This window comes from Symphodus melops (genome assembly GCF_947650265.1).
Source record: "Symphodus melops genome assembly, chromosome: 3".
Lineage (NCBI taxonomy): Eukaryota > Metazoa > Chordata > Actinopteri > Labriformes > Labridae > Symphodus > Symphodus melops.
In genome coordinates, this window is record NC_136693.1 from 14996608 (window position 1) to 15020106 (window position 23499).

At 40.3% G+C, this 23499-nt stretch overlaps 1 protein-coding gene across 4 annotated transcripts in view; it reads left to right on the plus strand.

Moving 5' to 3' along the window:
• The first annotated feature begins 8 nt into the window (after nucleotides 1-8).
• Nucleotides 9-23499, plus strand: part of adcy7 (adenylate cyclase 7) — a 50269-nt gene continuing 26778 nt past the window's right edge. For 2 of the 4 annotated variants that reach the window (XM_079340113.1, XM_079340116.1), the window contains exons 1-2: nucleotides 9-201; nucleotides 22048-22815. In XM_079340113.1, coding sequence (XP_079196239.1) covers nucleotides 22651-22815 — 165 coding nt within the window. In that variant the 5' untranslated portion in view covers nucleotides 9-201; nucleotides 22048-22650. The other 2 variants (XM_079340115.1, XM_079340114.1) reach the window with 2 other exon arrangements.

Sequence of the window (23499 nt, forward strand, 5' to 3'; positions counted from 1 at the left end):
GGTATATGAAAAAAAGAGCGGGGCGCGCGCCTGAACGTGTGTGAGAGTAGATAGGGGAGGGGCTTCTATCTCACTGAGAGCAACGCGCGCGCACTGACTCTTGGAGAGGAATAGATCGGGGACCGCAGCACGCGCTCCTTGGGAGTGTACCTACAGGTTATCTTTGTACATTTCTGCACAAGGCGGATATAATTCTGTCAGGTAAGACACTAAAGCTTGTGTTTCTCTTACAAGTGTCCTGGTGAAACGTTAGACTGTGCACTATCATACCATGTGGCATTACACGACAGAGCGCGTAAAGAAGAGAGGTTCACTGCTACCTCGCTGAGAGACTTTAAAGACCGATTTGTGAGCTAAAGAAAAGTTTTTATTCTCTTTCAAAGCTTTTTGATGGAGTCGAAGCCTTTAAATTCTTTGACGTTAAGTTGTTGGGTTTTTTTTAATCTGTTTTTCTTTTCGCCCCTCACCTGGCTCCTCTTGTCATCCACAGTCTTAAATTGACGTTGCTGCGTTTTGGGTGACTTTAGAGAGGCTAGCGAGAAGGCTGCTTACTTTGGTTCACCTCAGTTTCCGTTATTTAAATGTCAATTTTGCATACGAGATACCTCAGCCATAATCTGACGTTTATTTTTGTTGACATCCTCTAGACAATTGTCCAATATTAATATCAGTTATTAAATGTGTTAATTTCATTTCATATTGTAATCCAGTGTAAAGAAGACTTGAGATGTAAAATACAGGATGGAGCAGAAATAATTTGTTAATATTCTGTCATAATGACTTCAAGCACCTTGCTTTATTGTGAAGCTTGGTTTTGGGTGGGATTAAAGACATAGTGCGTCGTTTTGTTTGAAGTATGAAGAAGTGGTCCAGACTTGAAAGAGTTTATCTCTTCATGATCACTTCCTTGAACATCGTGCTCGGGGGTTTAGCACTTTAGCAGTTCATGTTTTCAACAGTGCTGCTCCTTTACTGGTCTTCAGTGTCTGTCGGTATGCTTCACACATGACTTTCATGTTAAACAGAGGGGATTTTGCGCTACTGTGTTGTGTGCCATTATAGTTTTATATTAGTTGTTTGTAGACAACAAAGTGATTTGCTTTTACAGAATTCAAAATAACGCTCATTATGTTGCTCAATGGATTTTATTTGAATTACTTTGTTTTAAAGACTATTGTCTTAAATTGACTGGCTAACTTGAACGTGATCAGATCACAGCAGCTGTTTTGGCTAAAAGTAAATAGGCTACATTTATGTTGTTGGTGTTGTTGAGGTTAAAATGTAACTATAACTTCCATTTTATCAAACAATTTGTGCAAATGTAGTGCAGGTCAGTTTTTTTCCAGTGTGACTGCATGATTTTAACAACCCAATAATTTCAGTAGGATCTGGACAAGAAACAAAATACATCTTACATTGTTTTTATTCTGATGATAACACACTCCTCTCATAAAAAAAACAGCACAATATCTGAACAATTTATAAACACTTCCTTTACAGCTACGCTTTGCTGTATTGAATCATTTAGCTCCAGCGTGATAATGAATAATAAACACAACATTTACAGCTAATCAATCAATCACTGTAAGCCAATAAACAGCAAGTCCTCACATTTGAAAAATGCCGATGGATATTTTGCATTTTTCAGTTAAAAAATGACTTCAATGTATATTATGAAACTTCACTGTCAAGCTTTAAACAAACCTAGAGATGGGTAATGTGTAAATATTATCAACATGGGACATTTCATAATGCGTTGCAGACACTTTCAGTATTTCTTATCATGTTTTTGTCCATATGGATCATACAGTGTCACGATGGGCATAAGCATGATGATGGTGTGTGTGTGTGTGTGGGGTGCGTATCAGTGGGATGATTACATAAGTATTCTTTTGTTAATGCTGCCGTATTAAACAGAGGACGCTGCTGAATAGAGCCTCCGCATTATAATTATCTAGTCAGCGTAGGATTTTAAAGTCAGTGTACTTAAACTGTTAATAGAACAAAACAGTTATGTTAGATCAATGAAACCAGTGTGAAAAATCAAATGAGGGGGCAAGTGCTCTGTTGGTTTTGAAGTATGACGTTCAATTGTTCCAGCATAATGTACACACAGGAATAGAGAGCGCTTCCATAGGAGGCTGGGGATAAGTTCATGGTCATGGATCAGTGGATCAACGCTCTGCTGAGAGGCCTCTTCCATAAAAAAAGATTGTGACACCGTTCACTGGCATTTGCCTTTTGGTGTGCAATTATCCATGATCATGCTGTGATGTATCTCATTCTGACATGAGAACCCTGTTATAATTATGCGTTTTATGAGAATAAATGTACACTTTAATGAGTCCAGATAAGGCCTGTCTTATAGGCTGTGCAGCACAAACAAAACAGCAACCCTGCAGGAGTGATGTGTAATCTACTGTCTTTATTGTTTTTTGGTTTTCTTTTTGTAACGAGTCTCTTAATAACCAGTGGTGGAGTTGTTTTGTGTTTCTTTTTTTCCTATGTCATGCAGCATCATCTTGCTATGACAGCAGCTTGAAACAGTGGTTCTCAGAGTCAGGATTAAGTACTTTCAGGTCAGCTGGGGTTTTCCAAAAACACAACACTTATTCCAAAGAGTCTTAAATGAACTTCCTGTTGTCATTGATACACAGTGATTTGATTAATGTTGGCTTTTTGGGACTAATGCACATAGATGGATGCAGTGTGTATCCCTTACTTCACTGCTGATCTGACCACCCTTTTTTGCTCAGCTCCTGACTAAAAGGTGTTTTTCTTTTTTGAACCAATTCAAGAAGCAGTGTGGAATCTGTTTGCTTTTTCTCTTGAGTTTTGTCACTTTAAGGGCTGGTAAACAAAACAATATCTATATAAACATATAACTCAAATTAATTTCAATAAGTGAGATTATATTGATATTTTGACTTGGCACATTGGTTGGCGCTGTTGCCTTTTAGCAAGAAGGTTCCTGGTTTGAAATCTCTGGGCTTTTCTGAGAGGAGTTTGCATAGAGAGTGGCTGGTTGCTTGTCTCTGCATTTATACTTTCCCACTTGAACAAAACTCCTGAAAAAAATCCTGAAATGTCCAGGTTGAGCTGCCCGCGAGTAGTCAGCCATTTCTCATTCCAACTTCACCTCGGATTTTGCAGATGCGAGGGTGAATGCACGCTTCCCCTCTGAAGAGAATTGTTTTAGCTGCTGGTGGAGAGAGCACATTTCCACTGTAAAATGGTGAAAAAAGTGGATAGTGCTTAGAGGATGAAAGCCACAATGAGAGTGAACTCCCAGTATGCTCTTGTTAAAAGTCGAGGAAATTATTGACACCAAATTGTAACAGAATGTCATTTATAAGGACTTTATTTGCAGGCTGGTCAGCACCTGACATCCTGTGTCTGTATTCAAATTCATCTAATGAAGTGTCTGCTTTCTTCAGGCCTACTGAAGATCAGTACTAAGTGTATGTTTTTTTTGCAATATTTCCAAACACTAGTAGTAATATTCAAAATGAAACCCATCAGTTGCCAAATGTATGTTATGTTTGCATCATCCATCTGACGCTGAAGAAGTTGTGTGGCGAACCTGAAACATTCATGCAGCCGGCTCTGCATATAGTCTTAGTCTGTGCTTGACAAGGACAGTGACCTTAACAGGAAATATGGGGAACCTCCACAGGAAATGTAGATGCAAGACGTTGCAGGTTTTTCTTTAGAACTGTTGTGACACACTCTGTTCGGCAGACAGATGCATGCTCTCTGCTTTCAGTTTGAGCATCTTTGTTGTCCTCATTTAAGTTCAGCTCTAATTTCAGTTATTAAGAGCATTTAAAGATGATTTTTTCAAAACAATAATGATTAACTTAATAATACTAATTGTGTCCATCCAATACTGCAAAGTGGTTCACAAGGAACTCCATTAAACCAGACTGAACAGATAAAAGGACAATAGAATTAAAGACGAGAAAGCGAGCGATGTCAGGTGAATAAAAATGAAAACAGAAATGAAAGTGATCTTCCCTCTAAAGGTTTACTGGGGGTCTCTCTCTTCATGTCTTTTGTTTGTATAGAAATCTAATGGAGGTTTGACACACACACACACACACACACACACACACACACACACACACACACACACACATGTCGTGTCACATAACAGGCATTTTCTGTTTTCATTATACCCCATGATTTTTTTCCAAAGGCTTCTAGCCACTCATAAATCGGATCATTGCACCCATTGGTCCCTTCTCTCCCATTTTCCCCATCCTACCTCTCTTTTTCTCTCATCATGTTTCACCCCCCTCTTTCCAGCTGTCTCTCTCTCTCTCTCTCTCTCTCTCTCTCTCTCTCTCTCTCTCTCTCTCTCTCCTCTTTAGTCTGAAATGAGACGGGTTCCTCATGGTGGACAGTGTGCTAATCCCTGAGCACTCACAGGGGGCTAATCGCACTCATTAACTCTGACTCTGATGCTTCCAGCCAGAGATGAGCACTAATCCTCCTTCAGTGCAGCCTCTGCTGTGGATCTTATAAATGCTCTTCTCCTTTCCTGTGCTGCTTTATTCATTCAAGTTATGAACGATATCATCGTTTTCAGATGTATTTGAACTTTTTTGGATGTTTGGGTAACAAATATGAAAAGCCTTCGGTCTGGGAGTTATTTGTTTGTTGTTCCAATACCAGTGTTGTTGATGCCCCAGCTAAAGGCTCAAATACAGGCACTATGCATGCACTGTTTGATTTAGATGCCATACCTTTCTTATCTCAAATTAAGACAGCTGTTGAGCAAATCAGTCTGTCATCACTGCTCCAAATCTGTGCAACACAAAGACAACAAGTTGAGCTGTACTGTTGTTAAAAACAAGCCAGAAACAAGCAGCCTTCAAGAAGTCTTCGAAACTGCAGTAAAGACAGCGTGTCCTGAATGGATGTGTGTCAGTTTGCTGCTCGTCTTAACAGAAGGGTCTCTGGGCCCTGTCCTTGGGCAAGATGCTGAACCTTAGTTGCCCCCCCGCTGCTTCAGTGGCAGGTCAATGTGTGTGAATGGCAGTGTATGAGTAAATGAGACCTGCAGTGTCAAAGCGATTTGAGAAGTCAGAAGTTTAGAAACGCTCCAGTCCATTTCACGTGCCATTGACTACCTGTCAGACTCCACTGGAAAGTCTGGTTGATACCATATCATAAATATAGCTTATTATTATTAAACAATATGCATCATATCACATCATCAAGAGGGGATTTTTTTTTGCACCAAAAATGTGGTCATTTTTTTGTCTTCCTGCTGTTACAGAAAAAAAAAAATCACAGAACAGATCCCAACATATAACGTACTGATCCAAAAATGAATAATTTCCCACTTTGGCAGTGAAGGGTTAGTGGTAAAGGGGTTGTATTGTCTCCTGGTGCCATGCACCATGTGTTTCTCACGATCATGTTTCTGGTGTTATGTTTAAACTTATTGACTTTAGCTGGGTAAAAGGTCATAGAATGGAAATTCTGATGAATAAAACAGAATCTCGTCGTTTTCAGCTACTCAGCCCAGAAGAGAGGAGAAAAAGATGTTCCCTGTAATCAGGAATTTTAAGAAACCAGCCAAGCTCTCTTAAAGGACACCATGGTCCACGTTTAGCTTTGAATACCACCTTTATATTATTTTTTTTGCGATGTAATCATAATGCACTTAAACGGTATGTGTCACTTCAGACTATTGAACGTAGCAGGTTGTAAACACATCTCTCAAAGGAGAGTGAAAACATTGGTCATCAGGTCCTCGGTCAGTGATTCACACTGACTTACATGTCTGGATTGTTTTTACACCGGCTGAGCTTCTTTGATCTGTTTAAAGTGAAGCTAACCTCTGCTCAAAACACACACACACACACACACACACACACACACACACACTGGTGTAAGTGTGTGAGCCAGAAGTTAACGGCGGAGATAACTTTTAATGGATTTCCCCCCCATTATTGTGCTTTGAAACCAGGAAGCTTCCCCACTATACAAGGCTTAAAAGCTTCCTGTCATTTATGTTATCAATCTGTAGGAGAATGAATCTCAGTTTTTGACTGTCCACTATCATCTCTCTTTCTTACAATAAATATCTTTTTTTTTGATAAAAGTTCGATCAACCTGTAATTTGATTGGTTTGTAACTTGTCCCTATCTGTTGGTTTCTGTAGAAAACTCTAAATTGGTGTGTTTGAGTGTTAGCTATTTGTCTCTGTGTTCTCGTCCGCTGACGATGTGGATACTTGCTACCAACCTCTGATCAGACACTGTCGATGTATCTCCAGTGTCTGTATGTCTTGTCAGCTGTGTGTATGTATCCTGTTTTATATAGCAGTGACAATATAGATCTATTCTATATGATGCATCATGTCATATTATTTCCGATTCCCAACATAACGTCTGTGCTTCAGGTATACACAGGTGAATACTATCCATAGTTCGTATTAGTTTAAACTGCTGTCCTCTTCATGGAGTGACTGTAAAGCCAGTTTGCAGGTCTCGCTCCACCAGTTCCCCACCTTTGGTTTACTGGAGCAAAAAGTGTGTTTCCCTCACACATCTGACAAACGTAGTGTGTGAATCATCACGTTGGTGATTGACCTGAAAAACATGATGAATTACACTACAGCATGTACATAGTAAGTGTCTTTTTAGTAGCATAAATTTTCACGAAAACACTTTCACAGCTAACCAACAATAATGTCAACAACTTTGGTCCAAGACTCTTAATGTATCTTGCTTGTGAAAGCTCTTTAGAGGTCAGAGAAGGCCGTGCCCTGTCTTACTTCTGCTCTTCAGAGAAAGATCAAAACCACAGCAATGGGATGCTTTGGAGTTCCATTAGTGTTTACCTTCTTCACCTATTGTCAGCTACACCGTGTCATTCCCTGGACACAGACTCCAAACACTAATCACAGTCTAGCAGCGAAATGAAGTGATTCAAAGCACACGCTCAAAGCCGATCACTTGGATGTGAAAACATGTGGAATCGTTTGAATGCATTCAAATCTTTGACACAAGATGCCCATAATTCACGTGGGTAGGACAACGACTAAGCTTTAATGTTCTTTAAGCAGCATGTGGACCTTTATGATATAACCTTGTGTGGCTTACTTCCTCGTGCCTAACATTGAAATCCCCCTCAGCTGGTATGAAACGATGCAAGCCTCTTGTGAATGCTGATGCGAGTGTTGATGGTGCAGATGTGTGGGTGTCGTGTTCTGTCTCTTTTCCCCATTTCGATTTCACTGCGTTTTGTGCTTTGCTATAGTTCAAGGACATTATGTAATGCTTATGAGAGCACCCCATACGGAGAAGAGCCAATGAGACGCCAAGTTTTGCATAACTGACTTCGGAACTGGAAAATAGCATGACCTGTAAAAGACGTCGGTAACTGAGGACACAAAATGAAAAGAGAAATCTGCAGTAAAGCAGATAAACAGCCGTTAGTCAGGGAGGATCTTTGCAGCTCTGTGATGACACATTTTGAGGATTTGTCAGTTAATTGGTAAGTGTTAAAACATTTCTATCAATAGTATGTACCTCTTACATTAAGTAAAGATTGGTTGTGTTTAGTGGGGACCCAAGGGGTGCACGTTGTGACTGCTGTTTTGTAATGACACTCTTTCAGAAATGTTTATTTGACACGGGACTCTGGGGTCCTCAGCAGATCCAACAAGCCAGTCATTGTGCTTGGCTGCTTAATGAGTGGATTTGCCTGGTTTCGCTCTTTTATAGAGGACCTATCCAATGAAAACAGTGGAGACGGAGATATGCAACCAGGTAGAATCAATGGGAGCACTTCAAACCATTTCTATCTGATTGTGTGAAGAGATGTCCAGAGCCGATAAGGATCCCTCTTCTTTCTGATTATTCCCTTTTGAGGGTAGTCCCTCACATTGCACCATACATCAACATCTCAGCCTACACCCGTCCCACACAATTAAAAAAAAAAGCCTTAAAGGATGTTAGATCATCATTCAAGTAGAGGATTAAACTGTTTCAGAGAAGAGATGGACAACAAAGTTTTCATCGGTCAGTTAGTCCCAGGAAGCCCTTTTGCTCCAGCCAGAAGTTGCAGCTTGTTTCTCTGCGTGTTTGTCAAATCTATTGTGTAACTGGATTTGCATTCACACATACAATAATGACCGTGTGAGATGTAAATGCATTTTATGTAGTCTTGTTATTGAAAGTGAGTGTCTCTTTAATGATTAATCTAATAAATGTCACGACTATTGGGACACATTTTCTCATTCAGATGAAGGTTAAATTTAAATGCTGAAAAGATAAATGAGAAATATTTCAACACGTTATCCTGATTAATAGTTTTAATTACTGACAACGATCCAACGGTTGTTAGCTGTGAGCACGGCCGCCCATATATGGGATGAAGGGAAAATCTTTCTGGGGTCCAGTCAGCTGGGGCAGGTCGGTGAAGGGGAGCAAAGAAAACATCACAATTTAAACAAATATAATTTCCTTGAATTTCCCCCCGGGGGCCCTGACATAGAGGGACAATGTTAGAATCTCTTCAAATAAGTCAACATTACATTTAGTCTCCTCGCTAGTTTATTCAGTACATCCTGAATCTTTACTGCTGTTGTTGATCGCGTTATTGTTTACAGGCATCTCCTTGTTCGGTGTACAATACATTTAGAGTGCTCATTGTAAGGTTTTTGTATTTCTCAGTGATACTTTATAGCACCGTTTTTCCCATCAGTTTTGATGCTTTCTTAGTATTAACATATTCTCTTAAAATGACTGCTATAGTAGACTGAATGTGTGTGCCATTCGATCCCCCAGTAAGGCTCGGCAAATATGTTTTTGCACTGAAGACAATAATTTTTAGAGCAAGCTTTGCAGTGACAGCCAAGAATACAAACATACAGTCCTGGTGACCTTTAAGTCCTGTACTATTTTGTAGGTTTAAATGCTCTGTTCACAAAGGCTGCTGACAGGATAAATATGGCAGCGGCTGCTCAGGTTACACCCAACCTCAACTGTCAGCTACTCACATGAGTTTTGCTGGTCAGATGAAGCCTGTGCAGAACTTTACACTCTGTTGGGCGCTGTGTGTGTGTGTGTGTGTGTGTGTGTGTGTGTGTGTGTGTGTGTGTGTGTGTGTGTGTGTGTGTGTGTGTGTGTGTGTGTGTGTGTGTGTGTGTGTGTGTGTGTGTGTGTGTGTGTGTGTGTGTGTGTGTGTGTGTGTGTGTGTGTGTGTGTGTGTGTGTGTGTGTGTGTGTGTGTGTGTGTGTGTGTGTGTGTGTGTGTGTGTGTGTGTGTGTGTGTGTGTGTGTGTGTGTGTGTGTGTGTGTGTGTGTGTGAACACTTGGATGTAGCGCCTGTGCCGTGAGAGTGAAAGCGCTGGAAGTGTATCTTGCCTTTATGACAACAGTCTGTTGACAGTGGCTGCTGTATGACCAACACTGCTCTGTTGCTGTGTTTAATATTTTTTCCTTCACTATGTGTATCATAGGGAGGATGTTGTGTCTGGATGATCAGCTTAATCAGATCAGACACGGAGCAAGGACCCAACCTATCTTCAAGATGATTGGCTGATTGAAATAGTGCAACAGCGCTTTCTGAGGTGTCGTCAGGCTCTGAGCCTACACCTGGTGACTTTTAATGAAAGATGAACTAACACTTAGTATTTGATTTGACTTTTGAGGCTTTTTTTTTCCTTTTCATATTTTAGCAAAATTACAGCAACATAAATGTGTCTGTTGCTCATGCACATGTTTATCTTCCAGTGGCATCCACTGTTTTTAAAGATGGGTTTTGTTTGAGTATATCTTCTGCACCTACAGCAAACTACATGGGCAGGAGCCATATTCTTATCAATCAATACTTTCTTTCTTACTTCTTTTTTCTGTCTATCTGTCCTTATTAGATCAGTGTTTGACCTGACTTAACAAAAAGCGTCCATCTGTGTCTTATTACGCAGTGGTTGTGAGTTCCCTTTTTTTATTAAGCTGTCCTTGCTGCATTGCTAGGGAAATGAGTCACGGTTGCCAAGGAAGTGAGATGTTGTGTGCTCCACTACATGTGACAGGGCATGGTTGCCTTCACTTGAAAATGTCTCGGAGCTTAGAAAAACTTCAAGTTCTGTGGATGTTCAGAGAGGAATGTAAAAAAAGAGAGGCAGATGGATAACACTGAAGAACTTGAGTTTGTCTTTGTGTGTGATTCCTTTATTTATTACACTCTTACATTTTTGGATTTAAAAATCAGGTTGTCAGTCAATGGTTGTTAACAGCTGATAGCTTAAAGAAAACAAAAGGTAAAGTTAAAATTAGCTGGTGGGAGAAAGAATCCCTAAATGTGAGTTGAGAACATTGAGAAACGTTTATTGACACAGTTCCTGTTGTACACACTTTACATGTTAAGCAATCTTCACTGTATTTCTATTTAAACCTTTAAATATGTTTGCTTAACAGGTGCACATAAGATTCTTATATTTATTTCTACATTTTTCCTGGCTCAAAGTGAGGCGGTGGTTGCACCGCCTCACATATGTACTGTGCGCATACTGGCTGCACACTTCCACAAGCATCATTAGGAATGCTCATTTGAAATTTCAAGGACAAATCTCACAGTAAAACACGTGTTATACAAGTTATTGTGCCCTGTTTAATATTAAATTCATGACAACATAAAAGCTAAAGTATCCATCCCAGCGTTAAAGCAATGTTTTTGAACTTTGTTAAGCCTGGGGGGGTCTGGGGGTTTCCGCCTGGAAAACTTCAGCATCAAACCATCATTCTTGTATTCTGAGGGGGTTTTATGTGGCAAATATTTTGTATTTATTTTCCCTTTTCCTTTGTTAAAGGAAAATGAATAATAAATAAATGCATAACAAATATCTGGTACTTTCTGCATGCATGTCATATTTCTGTTTTCTAAGAGTTTTAAAGTGTCACCATTCACATGGTGTCTGATGATACATGAAAAACAGAGAGAAGTTATTCACCTGTGTTTTGCCCGTCACTTACTCACTCAACATTGTTCACTTCCTCCATTATTGTATTACTATTACTACTATTGTATTATTACTGTAGGTAGAAAGTTCTTTTGTAAATCTGTGGTATTTCTAAATCACATAGCTTACTGCAGGGTTATTGAGGCCACGCCCCCTACATGCACTGTGCACTCCTCCATCACATGCAGAGGTGGTTTCTAGAACCACTATTGAATCCACACATTTTAGCCTGTGGACTACATAAAGGGATGTTAGTTTGGATGATTTTAAAGGCTAAATCTGTTAAAATGTTTTTTTTTTTTTTTTTTATTGTGTTTTATTTTTCTTGAATGTCTGCTTAGGACAAAACATAATAATTATATTTATGCATGGATATCATACAGTTTAAATTACCCTCTATTTCCAGTTAATTCCCGTAAATTCCCATGGAAAGCGTCCGATTTGGAATATTTCCAAAATTCCGTAAATTTACCGGAAACGTTCCACCCCTTTGCACAGTGAGTTATGAAAAATTCACCAAGCGCTGCACCCTTCACACCTTGATGAGTGCTGGTGGCAGTATGAAATTAAGCGGAGGCGGCAACCTCCGAGTTTTTAATGCGGGGAAAAACCCTGTATTTTATTTGAATGAAATCATGAGTAAGCCTGGTGTTATCTTGTTAAAAAACAAGATGAATTGATCCAACAAGCAGGTGTGTACAACATCCAAAGTCAGATGTTGCTCAGTGCCATGCCATCCCTCCCTACACACATGCCTCATTGTCTATGAGGGGCATCTTGTTTCAATATTTTCCCCTTTACTCATCAGGCTGCTGTCTGTAACTCCATCCTGTTGAAGATGATTGTGCTTTTTAATCAACCTGAAACTTCTCTTTCAAGGTGAAAACGTTATTGTTTCTTTAATCCAGAACAATCTGTCAAGACAACAGCTGCATAGTTAATAACTAATCATGTTAAAATTCTGAATATTCATAGTAGTCCTTGCTAGGCTCATACCCGTACACACACACACACACACACACACACACACACACACACACACACACACCGAGACAGACAGACAGACAGACAGACAGACAGGATTAGCTTTTCCCACCCAGACTTCCTACAAGAAGCACAGAAAGAGACTTTGACTCATACAGTATTTGGGAGCGGCTACAGTGAAACTCCAGTCATCTCCAGCTCGTCCCTTTAAGAAATGAAGAGGGAGTAACCAAGCTTTCACCCGACTCAGCCAAAAACTCTCCTTCTCCCTCAGCCACAGAAACCACAAGAAGAGTGCTGTTGCCCACTGACACTGAGACATTCCTTACTTGAAGCTTTGAACAACAAGGCTTTTCCACACATTCCTTGACTGTCAGTGGCAAAACATGGGACAGCTTTCACGAAAAGTGTAACTCAAGCCGTACGCCATACTGTAGGATGGCATAGACGAGGCCTACTTTAAAAACCAGAGAAGACTAGCAGGCCACTGGAGAAGCCTGTTTTCAAGCCTCCAAGTCATTGAACGAAAGGCTCCTCTAAAGTTGTGCGCGCGTATGTATGAAAAGGCTGCACAGGACGACAAATGTTAAGTGTGCTAATGTAGACACTCAGTAATGAAGGATGCAATTAGATAAATCCTCAGACTCCATCCACTCCAGTCATCTATAGCTCTCAAGAGGCATTTGAGGTAATGAGATCTCTCAGTGCTCCTTATGCGTCACTCCCACCGTCTGACCTCTGTGCTGCTTCACAGCTATAATTGAAGGCTCAGCAGAATGTGCAATACCATGGAGCTCTTATAGCAGATGTATAGTCAGCATTTGTTTTCCCCGTCTTTTCCCCCCATCCACAATTCCACTTTCTGTGGTGACCAAGCAGAGATTGTGCTTGAGCAGCTGGATCTTAAATACTCGCCTTAAGTGAAACTTTTACACTTAATACTCTTATGGACTTCTTTGGGGAAAGGACTGTGGAAGATGGGACCAGTAGGGCTGGGATGATTTCTGCGATGACATCAAAAGTTGCCCGGACAGAATCACAGAATAAGACAATAAAAATGAAATCAACTGTAAAATGTGGAATTTGTTGAAATGTGGGTATGATTTATGAGGAAATTATATTTGTCCTACCAATCAAAGTGTCCTAGACTTTCTGCTACTTGGGCCTTGATTAAGTGCGGAACAGATGTCAATACCTGAAAGGAAAACATGGGAAGTGCTCATGGTAATGTACCACTGCGTCACCAATCTAAGTTATTTACTGATGGCTCGCAGCATCTTTGCAGGGGCTCTTAGGGTTTAAGTACTTAGCTGAAGGGCAAGTCATCAGTAGTTTTTGGAGGGATAGGAGAATGTGGCTTAATGCCTTGTCGGCTTGCTTCACCTCACCCCTCTTGTAATGGCACTTTTGGCTGCGATCACAGTCTGTGCCTGAACCATGAAGTTTAGCTCTGAACGGATGGTTTAGTGCAGCTAGGCACAAGAGTGTGTGCACAGGGTGTGTACTTGGCAATACTCACTGATTCTTTATGTTTAAACCACATCCATGCTGCTGTTATCCTGTCATATACAAACAATAATATATATATACACACACACACACACACCAAGAGAAAAGCAAAGAAGTACATTGCAAACAGCTTTTTCCAGTATTAAATAAAAGTATGTTTTTTTTTTGCAGGTACCAGATACATCCACAGACATCCACACGTCTCAGTTTTTCTCACACTCATGTAGTATTTTGTCTGACAAAATACGAGTGCATTTTTCCTGACTCTCCGCCCTCAAATGTCTGCAGCAGCTGTAGCAAAGAAAATAGGACTTCTAGCAAACATTAGCAAGGAGCAAGTTCAGACAGGCCCATGGTGACCGCAGTATCCAAAACACCATTTATTTAAGTCCCAAGTCCTGAAAAAAAGTTTACAAACTGCCTCAGAAGACAAGCCAAGAGGTGACGTTGTAAAGCGGATAAAGAGTGTGACGCTGACATTTGGCCAAATGTGTCAAAAGAATTGCAGCTTGTGTGTCAGTACACACTGCCTTATATTTCTTAAAAGCCTTGTTTTGCTCAATAAACATTCCCTCCCCCTTGTCCGAAGAATATTTAGTGCTGATTTATTTTTCGTTTATCTCACACAGCTGCTTGTTTGAGGTCTAACCTTGTTTTGCTACTTTACTTCCTAGCTATCAATGCTAACCTGAATCAGGTCTGTGTTGAAACATTTGACTATTTTTTATCAGCTTTATTTCCTTTGTCGACACTTGCCTAACGACAGTTTGTTCATAATGAACTAAATTCTGGAAAAGGCAATTGTTTGAGGCAGTAACATTTTGTGATGTTGCCTTTTATGACTCTCTAGTGACGGCTTTAGTCTTCTTTCAAGTTCTTTTATGTGTGCACAGTCAGTGACAGATTTGGCCTCGTGAGATGCAACCATTAAAGCAGCCGCTCTGATTATATTTTGTCACTGTATATGGCTTCTGATGAGAAGATGTCAGGAAGAGTTGGAAGCATGATGTGCATCAATCTTTGGGATGCCATTCCAGCCAAATCATCAGATGTATAAAAAAAACAAGAATGAAATAGTTAGAAACATTTTCCCTTTGGGAGATCCTCAAAAATCAGGCAGCATCCTACACACCGATGTGACTTCTGTCCTGGAGTTTATGTTTATGGATGAAGCTGTGTTAAAGATCGTTGCATTGTGCATGATATTCCTGTATTTCTCTGAGGTTAAGTAATTGGCCAAATAATTTACACTACAGGATGATTTGTTCATCAGTGCTGTCCATGAAGAGCCAACTTTTTTGAACACTGTTCACGTTTGATTCTAACTCGAATTTCTCTTTTCCTATACAAAGAAAGATTTATCATGTATATTACTTCACATTATTCAAAGAGCAATCGTGAAAATCAACTTCATGTTGAGTCAATATATATATATTGACTAACTTAGCTTAAAGTAGTCACACAATCTGGATCTTAATTTAAACTACGGCATAAATTAAATTCTTAATGAAAAGGCACACACACACACACACACACACACACACACACACACAGGTCTGCGGGTCAAGCGATTAGAGCACTCCAGAGACTGTCTCTCAGCTTAAGCCCTTTGGTGTGGCCTCTATTGTTGGTGCGTCCCATAGATAACAGAGAACATGTCTAATAAGGAGGACCATCATGGAACATGTTCCCCCTATAGTGCCCGACAGTCGTGTGTGGAGAACAGTTAATGCTCGCTTCTGCAGCACCAAAGGGCCGCTCACATTAACACCAGGCCAGCTTGTAAACCTTTTGTAAACACGTTGCAGTGTTAACCTATATCAGCTACCTGTTTAACAAAAGTGTTCCAGGGACAGTGAAGGTCAAACAGTGGAGTTAAAAGGTTGCAAGTCCAGTATAATCATGAAGAGTGAAACAAAAAAAAAGAACTCGTAATGACTGATTGATTTTAGAAAACATGAACCAGATGGCCCTGTCAGCAGCCAGGCCTCTATGGCAGCCAGGAAAATTACCATCATCAGGCTGATATGAAGCTGCCACCCATGACTGTGGTTCAGCTCTGCATGATGTCCACGTTAGGATTTGTTTTGCTCTGTAAACAGCTCTCCGCTGTGCTGCTTGCAGACGTTTCAGTTTCCCTTTGAACGGCTGAGCCGGCAGTAAACTGGCTGGCGTACTGAGGGGTAATTATGGTTTTCTTATTGGTGATTGTGGAAGGGGCCGGGCATGCAGAGGGGCCCTACTGCTCCACATGGAGCAGGATGGAGCAGGTCCAGTTATGAAACCTTAAATCAGGATGTGGCTGGCCACACCAGCTGGAAACAATGGTCTCTTTCACCGAAGCAGATTTCTTTCCTCCCTGTTTTTCTTCACAAGAGTGTTTCCAAATGATTTATCATTTGAGAAATAATCAGACAAAGACAAACAAAGCATGCCACAAAGCTCGTCTGTCAGTTTCTATGCTTGCGCATTAAAAATGAGTTTTATGCTAAAAAAAAAACCCCAGTCGTATTTCTAGAAAGAATAGTGTCCCCCCACTGCATTTAAGGTGAAGAAATACATGATGTGAGGTGGGTAACCATTTTAGTTTGAATCTGTTTTCATAGATAAAGAAACATCTCTCCCAGGTCTTGAGGGTTAAATTGCACGCTGTGAATTCACGGTTAAAAGTGCTCGACGCAGTTTAAGGGTTCAGAAAAAGTTCAGGTGCGGCGGAGCAACTTCAGCAAAATACTGGGTGGCACATAACTTTTGCGATTGCATTGTTATTGCTCTATGAGCCATAAACACATTGTGAAAGTCTGATTTTTATCACAATAATTGTAAAAAAAAAAAAAAAAAAACACTTTTAAAGTAGGCAAACAACCCTTTATCACTCAGTATACATTTACCTATTGAATGGATGCCTGGGTGTAATGGTGTTGCTTTCACACCATTTTGATGCAGCGAGCTTTAAAGCTTCACTCAGATGAATTATTATTGATTCAGAAGAAAGACAGAAACGTATCTGCACTCTTCGTTTATTGTTTATTTATCACTAAACTTAACGTGATGTGTTATCGTTCATCACAGTTGTCAAGCAGAACAATGGATGGTTTCACTTGTGGCTATGGGACTTAGCTCTCTTATGTGGAAGTACACTTCAGCATTAATGGCCAGCTACTGAGCATGTGGTATTGTTGCGTGCACTTCCTTTATTTATTAAAAGCTGTGGCATTTAAATCTTAAATCAGCACTGAGATAGCATCCTGTTAATATCATTAGCTTTCAGCAGCTCCTTCTGGCAAATGGGGCTAATTCAATACCAGTAGACAGTACTGGGAGAAGAGAAGGGAGATGGGAGAGGACAGGAGGCCTAATCTAATCAGCCATGTGCATTGCTGTACATACATAAGTCATCTGTTTATGGAAAGGCTCTGTGTAAGGGAAAGCTCCTGCACGATTACATAGTTGGCTTTCCCCTTGACCCAATACAGACGAGGAAAGAATTTGTCATTTGGACTCCCTGAATCAGATGTTCCTCAGCCTTGTCAAGCAAAATGTGTAAACTGTAAATGTGGTATGCTTTTCAAACTTGGTGACGTCAGTTTTCCAAGGCAGCCTACTTTTTATCAGACAAATACCATTTTTGTTTCATTTTCCGTGCACTGATTGGATTACAAGAGCCGCTCGCCTCTACACGACCTACATCGTGCCCTGTTCTGTCCCCAGGTAGAAGATCCCTGACGGATGAACCAGATTGATAAGTTCAGGGTTTTTCCTGGTGAAAAATGAGGCGAAGGTGCTACCTTTTACCCCGTGTACATACTGTGTAACTAATCTTACTGGCTCAACCAAACACTTTTACAAGACGCGTAAGGAATGGAATAAATTGTCAAATCAAAGCCTGTTTGGTTACACAAAAAAAAGAAGCCTCGTCAAAGCTAATTTGTTCATTCACAGGGTAAAAAAAAATGTTTTAAATTGACCCTGGGGGATATTCTTGCATACAAATTGTCAAAAGGCTTTTTTTTGGTAAAGGGAATCTCATTTAATTGAAGAAACATCTGGTACTTCATGCATTAACGTCAAATTGTACATTCTAGCAGATTTAAAGTGTCACCATTCACATGGTAGAAAAAACTCCCCTCCCTCAGCTGTACTCTCAACTTACAGCATTATAAATCAGACATTTGCTTAACGTACATTTTCTATATTTTTCTGTCTTTTTCAAAACCTCTCCAGGCCTGGAAAACAGTTGTGACAAACTGCTTCTAAGATTTAATGTTTAATGTCTAGCCAATCAGATAGTGTTGTGGTCTGGGAACATTTGGTCAGACAAAGTGGAGAGGGAAAGACAGGAGCAGTGAAGCCAAAGTTGTACACTTTTGATTTTAATTTCTTTTATTGGTGAAGAGTTGAAAAAAATGCTGATACAGCGAATTGGACGAACATCTTACTTACTTTCAGACTCCCACATCACCTCGGCACGTCGAAGCTTTTTAGTCAAATGCGAACACAGACCGAGAGCTTGCATACGTACAAACATTCAGTGAGCCTGTCGCTCTGTATATCACAGCTCTATCTGTGAAATGAATGAAATCCACTGCAGTCTAAGATCTCTGCTAACGATGACAATTCATTTTACACAATTCAAATTCATCTGACCCATCAAGTATCCTTACAATAAACAGAAGCCCAAATATGGCTAAGGCAAAGAGAGCCAGCATTCACAGAGGACTGAAAGTCAAATGGAGTACATTTAACACATCTCTTCCTTTTCTGTTTATGATGTATTTCTTTTGTACACAAATGGAGCCATCAAAGTTTGCTATGTAAAGGAGTGTTTTCGAGTGCTAAGGAACTACCAATGATTAACTTATCACACATGAATGTGTTCAGTTTGAGGTGAACACACATTTACAATACAGGTGTTGGATGTAGAAATGAAGTAGAGCCCAAAGCTTATCTCGGAGTATTTTGATGGGAGTTAGCAAACTCGACAGCGGATGTTCATGATTCTGTTCCTTTACTTTAAGCTGACCTTTAACCCTGGGCTGAGAAATACGATTCACTCTTTTCTTTTACAGAGGTCACTCTTTGTCCCCCTTTTCTTTTCTTTTTTTTTCTTATTTTTTTTGTCCAAGCGTATTGAATGCCAACACAAAGAGGGCCATAAAAGCGGAGTGATTTGCTGAGGAAAGAGCCCTGCCTGTTTGCTCTCACTGAAAAGGCTTTAAAGCTGGCCAAGTCACAAAGAAGATGTGACCAGATCTTTAAAAAAGATTTGTTTGTTACCTGTGAGGTGATTACATGGAAGACACTGGTTGACCATTCTGGTGCAGAATTCAAACAGAAAATTGACACTTTCTAAAATCATTTAGCACTTTATCAGACACACGTGACAGGTACATTCAGATTTACGGGCCCATGGTCAACACAATCTTAAGTACAAAGCCAAAACAACACAAACTGTGTTACCTTGGAAATAATATGGGTGGGCTGGATTGTATCCAGCTGAGTGACAGATCTCCCCCGTCTGCCTTGTTTCCTGCCAGGCGTCTGTCCATATTTTGACTGACTTTTATTTATATTTCATTGATTTGATTCTTTTCTAAACTTGGCCTAAGTGAAAGTGTAAAGACAGAGATAGGGCAGAGGGATTGAGGACAGCTCGAAATCACAAAAAAATGTGTTATTTCAAATATGACAAATGTCTGATGCTTGGGTTGTCAAGTTGTGCTAAATGTTACTGATCCATGCGGGTAAAAAAAAAAACCCTCCTGGATTAAAATGTGACTATATCTTGTGTCAGCCCATGCACAGCTTTTAACCATGTTAAAAAAACTACAACCTTTAAGCATTTTGTAGTAACAAAGTCAAGGTCTCAGTTCACCATGACACAAACATACGGACCAGGGGAAAGTTAGCCTAACCAGAAGTGGCCTAGCAACAGTTGCTATGAGAGGGGGCTCTCTGATTGGTGAGTAAGAGGACCAATCAGAGAGCCAATAATGGGCTCAATTAACCTCAGTGTGGTGAAACTCCCCTATGCATTGTTATACACACACACACACACACACACAGTTCCCAGTTTCTGTCACACTTCTCCTCTGTTCTTTGACATAAGGGCCTGCATGTTGGTTCCTGCATTCGTGCAGTGACGTCAGTGGGTTTTGTATGGCTGCTGTGCCAGGATTCAGTGACGCCAGTTTACAAGGCTGCTGTGTGATTCCCTACATTTCCAAGCTTTCAAAGTAAAAGAGCTGGCAGTCAGTGCGGCACAGTTTAAGCTATTCATCAACACTTGTTGAGAGACTTGTCTCTATTGAAGCATACATCCCTTTTTTCTGTGTTCAACTAAAACCACAGGTCTGACAGTGCTGCTTATTTGCCATGGTAACTGTAGGGGTAGAGCATAAAAAGCCTGTTCAGGGGAGGATGTTAAACATTGGGTAAATGAGAGTTATTGCTGTGTCAAATGACAGTCTAAAGACCAGACAAACCCTTTGAATTCCACTCACTGAGTACTCCTGATCAATTATCATTGGACAATTTGAGTAACCTTTTACTTCCTTGACATGTTGTAGTCATACCTTAAGTCCATGATTACACTTGGGCGTGCTTCCTAGTCATGTTCAGTGTTGTCACTGACTGCTTGATCTGTGTGCCAACAAACTTCTGAGACACAATGCAAATTCAGGCCTAAAGGTTAAGATAAAAAGCGTCTGCATTACTTCCATGTAGTTGTTCCTCCAAGTAGTAAAGAAGGGAGAAAGAAGTAACACTGTGGTCCACTGGTTACTATGGCTACGTTGTATTTATTGTCTCCCTATAAACTTTATGTACCATATCTACCTTACTTTTCTCTTCCTTCATTTATATAAAACATATGTTTTTCTATATGTTGCGTTCAGGATTCGATTTAAGATAACTTGACCTCAGCACTGCATACACAAGTTCCAAGGTTTAAGATTCAAACCTGGTATAATAGTTATTAGGAGTGAATCCTTCCCCCGGGGTAAACACCCACTTAGGGCTCCGTTCTTTCAGGTCGCAGATGGTTTGTATTCGTTAAGTAAAGGGAAAGTAAAAAGGTGTTGTAAACATTTGGGCAATGTTATAAAAATGCTTACTGTGGTTGGTGCGTTTTATCACTATGTGATGGAAGCATTCAAGCTTGTTATTCACTTGTAAACAATGTGACAGGTGTGTGTGTGTGTGTGTGTGTGAGAGGCCTTTCCTTTAGCTGCTCTAATCTGTAGTTTTTATGGCACACAGCATACGTTGCAGTTGCTATTTGAGAGACAAACACGAGGCAATAACTCGCACACACCGCACACAACGATATTAGCAACTAGAGGAAATTAGGTTTCTATTGACAGCAGTGCGAAGTTCACATTGTTTCTATTGAACTATAAACCAATAGAATATCTCCTCCATGGAAATGAATACCTTTTAGCTCTTATTTTCTGGAAAGGGGCAGCTGTACATTATCCCCTTCATTGTTTTGTTTTTTTACGGTGTCGAACCGTAACATTTTCCGAAGAATTTTAGCACAGTTTTCTTCACCGTGATGTTGGCCTTAGCTCACTGCATTCGCCCTGTGATGGATGGTGATTGTCAGGTCTGCAGCTCGGCTAAAGGGCTCTAATTGTTTAGAGAGATATCCACAGTGTATGCTTCCACAAAGCCTTCGTGGCATGGTCTTTCAGGCTCGGTACCGTAAAATACAACACTGGCAGAGAGAGGATAAACGGCTCACATTCCAGGTTTGGTTTTTTAATTACCGTTGCTTCCTATTCCTGATGATAAAGGCCAGAGTAATATGGATTATAAAACTTCATTGGGTTTGTGGTTTATCTGAAAATGAAGAACAGAAGACATTTGTTTGTGTAGTCTGTGACTGATTAGAAATTGATTGTCCTTAATAATAAGCAGACAATATGCATGTCATGACAATAAAGCCGATTATAAAACACTGTCTGATACGTACAGTTATGGATTGCTTATTCTTTCACCTGGATTCTTCTCGTGTATATATATTCTCAAAGGTCTTTTTCTGCATTTGTTGTCTCTTTTCATTGCTGTGCCCTCGGTTGAGGATCTGTCTCATTTGTCGGTTCAGCCGAGAAAGATTCAAGGGTTTTGTTGTGACTGTATAAAAGTTGGTTTCACAATGCTGTGTTGTTCAGCAAATGACCTAAAAAAAAAAAAAAAAGACACTGGCTCTCATTAGCAGTGCTGCCCATTATTATAACTGCTTTCTGTAAAAGTTCTGGCCAAAAACAGGCTGGACCCTAGGGAAAAAAAGACAAGAGGATTTCTGGATTTCTGGACATTTTATAGAGTTCAGGTATGAATAAGAGTAAGCTCATCCCTGGATCTGGACATTCATGTCACATTCCCACAGTATTCTCAGGTTGTCGTCACTGACTTGATTTGTAGTCTGCTTTTTATTGCCACTTTTTTAAAAAAGTGTTGTTATAATTGGATAATGATCTTTGTTCATTTTAAAGTTTGACCTCACACAGTGTCTGTTTTGTCAGGGTGTGCCTCTAAACCTTTCTCTTTCATGTCGTCTCATTCCAGGTGATTTGAAGAAGTGGAGCTGCTGACCTCCGCACTTTACGACAGCTACTGGGATCACTGATGACCTTTGTTTCGACCTTTACCAACTCTGATTTTCCTCCAGCTCTTCCTCCATATCCCTCTCCTCCTCTTTCTTAAAGTCCCCTCCCCTCCTCCCCTGCCTCTCTCAGTCCTGGGCTTATTACTCAAACCCAGTGAAGGGAGCAACACAGTAGCTGGCAAATGATGAAACGAGCCTGCCTGCCAACTCCAGACAGAGGATAGACAACACAAAAGGACCAGCGGAGGGAAGAGAAGTGGAGAGAGAGAGAGAGAGAGAGAGAGAGAGAGAGAGGCTCACACAGTAAGGTCTGGTGGGTAGAGCTGCAACATTCAAGATGTCATGCCGAAGGAAAAACAAAAGTTTAATTTGTGCGTCATGAGCTTTCTTTGGGTCCCTATCAGATCTTAAACTGTGGAGCTCTTACCAACAAACTATCGGCATCCCCCTCCACGACTCCATCCCCGCCACACACACACACATACACAAACTCAGAAGTTGTGGAGACATAAACGGCTCTCCAATGCTTAACACTTGATATGCCTCTGTAAGAAATCAGAGCCATGCCGGCTAAGGGGAAGTACCTGTTGAATGACCAGGAGCTGAAAAATGAGGCACTTTACCGCAAATTCTGCTGCATTAGCCAGTATCAGCCGCTGGTTCTCCTGCTGGGCCTCTCCATGCTGTCCTGTGTGATCCTCCTCATCATCTTTTTTGCACTTGGACTGGTGAGTCTTTACTTTCACAGGGGAAAAAATTAACATCTGTTTAAGATTCAACATTATTTACACATTGATTAATGTATGTAAGTGAGACATAAATCTATGATTATTTTGATTAACCATGACTCCTTAAAAACGTCAAAATGGACTAAAGTTTATTTAACATTACCCTAATAATTCCACAGCAAGGGAAACATGATCCATCAAGGCTTTGATTTTTAATTAACTCCAGCACCTACTTTTTCCAGAGAGACATGAAACAATAGCCTCCTAATTACACACATTTTCATCACATTGGATGAAGAGAGTCCTTGAATAACAATTCAATTCATTCATTTGTCACTTGGCTGTTATCAAAAATGAGTGACTAACTCTCTCTGTATATGGTAAAAAGGCCCAAAATGGACCATTCAAAGCTCAGCAAAGACATGTTCCTGAAAATAATGTGTACTTAACAACCCTCTCAATGTTTTGGACCTTACAATACATTGCAAAACAAGATGATAGCTAGTGAAAGCATCTGTTACAATAAAAAACAACATTTGTGGATGCTAATTTAGATTTTACCAACCACATTGACTTACCTTGTTACAATTACACATCTATCAACACACCTTCACTGGTGTTCTTCCACCATCTTGGATTCATGTCAACACAGTGTTGTAAATGTGAGTTGAATCCAAAGTGATT